Raw genomic sequence first — 5,760 nt, forward strand, 5'->3', positions numbered from 1 at the left:
ATTACTCCTTTCCCATGGTAATCCATTCTTTAATTAATTCAGGCATCCGTAACAGTATGTTCAGTTAGTGTATCATTCCAAACACCTCTGCAAAACACTAGCTTTACAAAGCAGCTGCCTGCTTCTCTCGCCTTGTTCCTCACAAATGTTGGATGAAAGTGAGAAGCTGACTGTGATGGGTGACTGGTCAGCATCATTTTGTACAACAGGAGCTAAACACAAAGAAAGCAGAATGCAGTGCTTAGGAACACACATGGAAAGGTAAATCTACTTTTAAAAACTAATATTAATTTCTTTTTAAAGAGATGAGTATCACCTGGAGAATTGTAACAGGCTTCTTCCCAACACTAGGTTCAGCACTGACAATCATTGACACTCGCAGAATGAAATGCTTTAGATGCAAATGTTCTCTACTGGTGCAATATGTTATGACTCTATCACTCACCTTGAAAGAGGAGACTAAAAATGCTTTGCTAAATGACTTGAAACATTGCCCAGTTTCATCGGCTTTGTTCTTCTAAGTGTTTGTACCTCTTGCTTCAGCTGCAAAGCTATTTCATCATGTCCTAAACCAGTGCTTTGCAAAGAACTGCAGCGTATCAAGTTATAAGCTGGAGCACATTGGCCTATCCAGCCAATAGTGTAGTCTTAACAGAAAGCACTTTTTTTATTTTTTTTTTATCCAAATGTTACAACACAGCACATTTCTGCAGCACTGTATTACCTTCAATTTCTGGAGGTGCGTTTGATGCCATCTCAGGATTTCTCTCTCCCTTTGTAGTGCAGGCTGGTAGAGTAAAGCCTTTCTTGTGTTGTTCTTTTCTGACAGCAGTGATTTCATGCTCCTTACCTTTGGATGCCAGAGTACTATTCTTAACATCCTCTGAGGCCTGGCTTCTCCTGGATCTCATGCCTTTGTATGACAGCAACTTCTGCTGCCGTTTACAGAAAGCAGCCCCCTCAGTGAGTTCCCTCCAGCTGCAGGTAAGCACATTTACAAGTTCCAGTGGAAAACCAGTCCGATATCTAGCCAGGAGCTGCAACTTTTCCCCAAGTTCATGTAACATGTCGGCAGATGCAGACTTATTCAACATGTTAACTGGTGAGTCCTTATCTGCCTGTGGGATCAGAGCACACTGGGAGATCTTTGGATTTGAGTCCTCTGTAGTGGTTTTATACAGGGAATGATGAGATATTTGATGGAAAACTGGATCTTTTTCTTTTTGCGTATCATCATTTAAGAAACCATCTTCATGTCTTTCTGTATACTCCCCTGCGCAGAAGGGATTCCTGCCTTCAGTCAGGCTGAGGAATAAAACAGATGGATAGTCCAGTGAGAGCAGTAACAATTAAAGGACACACAGAACAGTTCTGCTACCTCAAACCAGCGGACACGCTGGCAGCGCCCCTTTCACAATTGAGACTGCACCACATTTCCTCCCAAGGACTCTCCTAGATCAAGCTCTGAAATACCTGTGCAGAGCAGCAGGAGACAATCTAGTGCAGCCATTGCCAAACCAGGGAACATCTGCACTGACAGTGTACACTTTGAACTATGCCTGCTGAAATGCACTGTTCAAGACTCTTAGTTCAAGATTTGTATGTTAAATATATTAAACTCATGAAATGTTGACAGCGGAAACGAATATTAGGTAACATACCTCAAGAAGTGAGAGGTCTGTACAGGACACTACCACCTTCCCACTCTGCTCCTACTGCATGGCAGAGTGTCAGCTCTGATCATTTGCCTCCCCAGCTATCCCATTCTGCCTTGACCGCATCTACCTCAGGACTCCTTTGTGCCTTTCCTGAAAAACTAGTTTACAGAAACTTGCCTGCTTCCACCACTACTGGCATGACACCATCAGCTGGGAGTAAAGCTGACGGGATGAGGATTTGTAGTGAGTGCATGGCAATATGAGGACACTTCTCCTGATACCTCCTTCTCCCTCTCTTTCATTCTAGCTTTCATCTACAACAAAATAAATGTTTCCAATTTAACATTGGAGGATGTATGAAGGGAAAGAGGGAAGTAGAACAATGTCCTGAAAATGAAAGCAATAACCTGGTCAAAGAAATATATGGGTCCTGCCTCTGGCACTGCATCTCTAAGTACTGGTTCCATTACTCCCAAGATGAGCAAGGGCTGAAAAATTTCAAGGGAAGATAGTTATGTCAGCAGGCATAAGAAACTGTTCCTTCTTTTCACACTAACAGTGAAGCTGAGCCATTATTTTCTGTGTGAGGTATTGAAAATCTGCTTCAAGCATTACATGAAACACCACTGTACAAATAGGAATGCATTCACATGTCAGTGGACTAAATTATAGGAAGTCAATTACAAAATTGAAAAGCTGAGTGTCAGTTTTTTGTTCATTTAGATTCATACCACTCCAAAAAAGAGGCTTCATGAGGTACAGCCTACTGCTACTTCATAGGACAGATATCTCAGTTTGTTTGTTATATGAAAAAGAAGACAGGTTTCGTATGACTCAGGGACTGTCATTAAATATGCTTCCATTCAAAAAAGTTTTTTTATGACTCTATCATGAGTGTTAAAAGAGGATTTCAAAGATATCACTGAGGCAATTTCTGATTCTGTGCAACTTTTCATCATACTCTACCAAAACTGTACAGGGATCTGCCGTCGGGGCATCCCTCACTGTAGAACATTCTAATACACGTATCTGCACACGTGCCTAATTCATTCCAGCTTTCACTTACAAGCTTTCATACAAGCTCCTTATCACCAAAAATTTAAGATATCTTTTTGAAGCACAGGTTCAGACATCAGATTGTTCTGTTTATTTGAAGCCTGTAGTATTTTTTAGTATTAGCCTTAGTAATTTTTAAAAAACGAACTCCAGAGGCAATTAATTGACTTACATATATTGGTACAGCATATCTCTATTCATGCAAGATGAAGTATGTTTGCTTTGGCACAGCGTGAGTGTACAAGCAATGTTCTGTGACTCTCAAAGTAGCTTTAAGACATGAAATTTGCTTCTTTTCAGAAGCACTCACTGCATCCTTTGAAAGTCTGGCCTCCAAAGGGCACTGTTGTGACTCTAGCAGATGCAATGCCAGGATGTTTGGATTATGGCTGACAGGCTGTAATCAAACTGATGGAAAAAAAGGAAATCAACCATAGGATGTGAAAAGAAGTCCACAGTAAATAGTATTAAATGAGAATTATTCATCTGCTTTTGTCACCTTAAAATTTGAACGAAATATTTCATCAAGCTTTTAAAGGAAGGAGTAGTTTCAGAAGAAAGGATGTCCTTCATTCTGCTTGTGCCAAGAAATGCGTGTCCAACGTTTTGGCTTGCCTGGGCTGCATTGAGTGAACAGGAATTGTCTTGGGCTGCATCTATGAGAGCTGCTTTGAAAGTAATGCCTTCTAATTATTTTCATGGAAACTACAACAGGCACAGACAGCACAATAACACTGCTGAACAGAGAATATTCTCAGCTATAAAACACTTTTTCAACACAGTCATCACCATTAGCTGTAAATAAAAAATTAACAAAATGAACAAAAGCCTGCATGCTGTGCTTGTAACAATCTGCACTGGTTGAGGTCACTGTTGCTGTCATCACTGCTGAAGTGCAGCAGCCACCACCTCACTACGCTGACGTCCATGGCTTGGTCTCCAGCAAGTTTTGATGAATGTCAGTGGGTGCCATTTTCTCCACATGAAGGAATTCAATGACACACCTTTCCTTCATATACACTTCCATGTCAGACTTCATTGTGTCAGACTGTCCCTCTGCTGCGATCTGTCACACAGCAACAAAACGTAGTGGAATATTGGTGGAAAGGTTCAACTTCTGCCATACCACCAATCTGACATCCTGAGTCGACACAATAAAACAGGAGGTACTACTTTTGGAGCAGCTCTTATAATATTGATAACGTATATAAGTGACAAAACTTATTTTATTTTTTAATGTTCTTCTATTAAAACATATAAAGAAGAGAGCAACAAAAACATAAAACCAGTAGGATATGTGACCCTGTTTTGTGAAACTAACACATCAGCCTGGTTCAGAGGAAGTAGCTGCAATTCTCAGAGAGCTCTCAAGGTGTTCCTCAGAGATTCTTGGTGAAATCTGGCTGGACATTGCTGTGCTAAGGAAATCATTATCAGGAGACAGCTGTCATCCCCACAGTAAATGCTATGGATGATGATTTCTGAGGAAAGACAACCGTCCTCTGTCTTCAGCAATCAGTGAGTGGGGAGCAGCTTCTACATTTGCTTTCATAGACTGGATGTTTTCCTTTGACTAGATCCAGCCTTTAGGCCTGATATTAAATATTGTGTCAGAACGACTATCCCACCTACCTCAATGGATTTTTGGAGCTGAGTCAGGACTGTGAGCTTTGGGCCTAAGCTAGGAAGAAGAGTTGAAGTGTTGTAAACACATAATTAATAACATCATCTCCAGAAATACAAACAGAAAAACAAGTACAACCTCCTTCTGTTTGGATTCTTCTTGGGACAGATGCTGGCCATGTACTTCAGTCCTCCCTCCTCCTCTATCCAAGATGAACCTGCAGCTGTAAGGGACAACTTCCCCCCTCCACTCTATGCCATTTCCTCACACATATACAGGTTGAAAACAGCAGCAACAATAATTAAATTAAAATATAACTCACTCTGAAAGAAGCTTTTTCCTGAAGATCATAACTTCTTCTGCCAGGAAAATGGTGCAATGGGAGCTGCTTCCCTGGAAGAAAAATAGTTAGGAGGTGAGTCTCTGTTGTTTTTCCGGACAGCGTCTCAAGTCCTGCAGCTTAGTTACTGTGTGTTTTGGACTCAGTTCTTCCCTTAGCTCCCCAGACAGTGCCTGCCTGAGAGGCAGGTGGTTAAAAACAACTAACAGCCACTGTAAGAAAGTGAAAAAATCAGTATCTTTCTCCAGCTAAAGGTAGTTTTCATGCATCACTTCTGCCTACTACCTGTTTGATACTGTCATCCTATCATGCTGTTTGATAAGGTATGAAATGGGAAAATGTAGTACCCATTAATACAAAGCACAACAAATGTTAGGAACAGCTTAGTGGCAGTAATGCAAGGGCAACGCTTTCCGAGCTGGTAAGGACACGGTGCTCTCTACCTGCTTCTGAGAGACCAGGTCCTCTTACTGGCAGCCAGTGGGTATGGTGCTGATGGGCTGGCGGTTGGACTACATGATCTTAGTGGTCTTTTCTAATCTTAATGACTCTATGATTAGTGAAAATCTGGGCAGAAGATGGAGATCTAAAGAGGTCCCCACTGAAAGACAGGCAAGACAAACACAGATGCACCAAGTTAGGCGGCAGTCATCTGCACACATTGCACAGCATGATGCCTACTATTCAGTCAATCCACAGCATCAGAGGTGGATGTTGGTGGTGGTATGACAATAGAGGTTGAACTTTCCACCAATATTCCATAATGTTTTGTGTTTGTAACATTGGCAGAAGGGCAGCGTGACAGAATAGTGTCTGACATGGAAGTATGGATGAAGCAAAGATGTGTCACTGAATTCCTCCGTGCAGAAAAAAATGGAACCCATCGACAGGGAAGTTCTTTACTGAGAGAGTGGTGAGGAGCTGGAACAGGCTGCCCAAAGAGGTTGTGGATGCCCCGTCCCTGGAGGTGCTCAAGGCCAGATTGGATGGGGTCCTGGGCAGCCTGGTCTAGTATTAAATGGGGAGACTGGTGGCCCTGCCTGTGGCAGGGGGTTGGAGATTCATGATCCTTGAGGTCCCTT

At 42.0% G+C, this 5,760-nt stretch overlaps 1 protein-coding gene across 1 annotated transcript in view; it reads left to right on the plus strand.

The window, feature by feature from the left end:
- Positions 1 to 1,065: 1,065 nt before the first annotated feature.
- The window catches only part of METAP2 (methionyl aminopeptidase 2), a 21,427-nt gene continuing 16,732 nt past the window's right edge, over positions 1,066 to 5,760 (plus strand). The window contains exon 1 of the mRNA XM_019611308.2: positions 1,066 to 1,102. Within this exon, the coding sequence (XP_019466853.2) occupies positions 1,066 to 1,102 (37 nt within the window). The remainder of the gene's footprint in view (positions 1,103 to 5,760) is intronic.

This window comes from Meleagris gallopavo, chromosome 1, assembly GCF_000146605.3.
Source record: "Meleagris gallopavo isolate NT-WF06-2002-E0010 breed Aviagen turkey brand Nicholas breeding stock chromosome 1, Turkey_5.1, whole genome shotgun sequence".
Taxonomy (NCBI): Eukaryota; Metazoa; Chordata; class Aves; order Galliformes; family Phasianidae; genus Meleagris; species Meleagris gallopavo.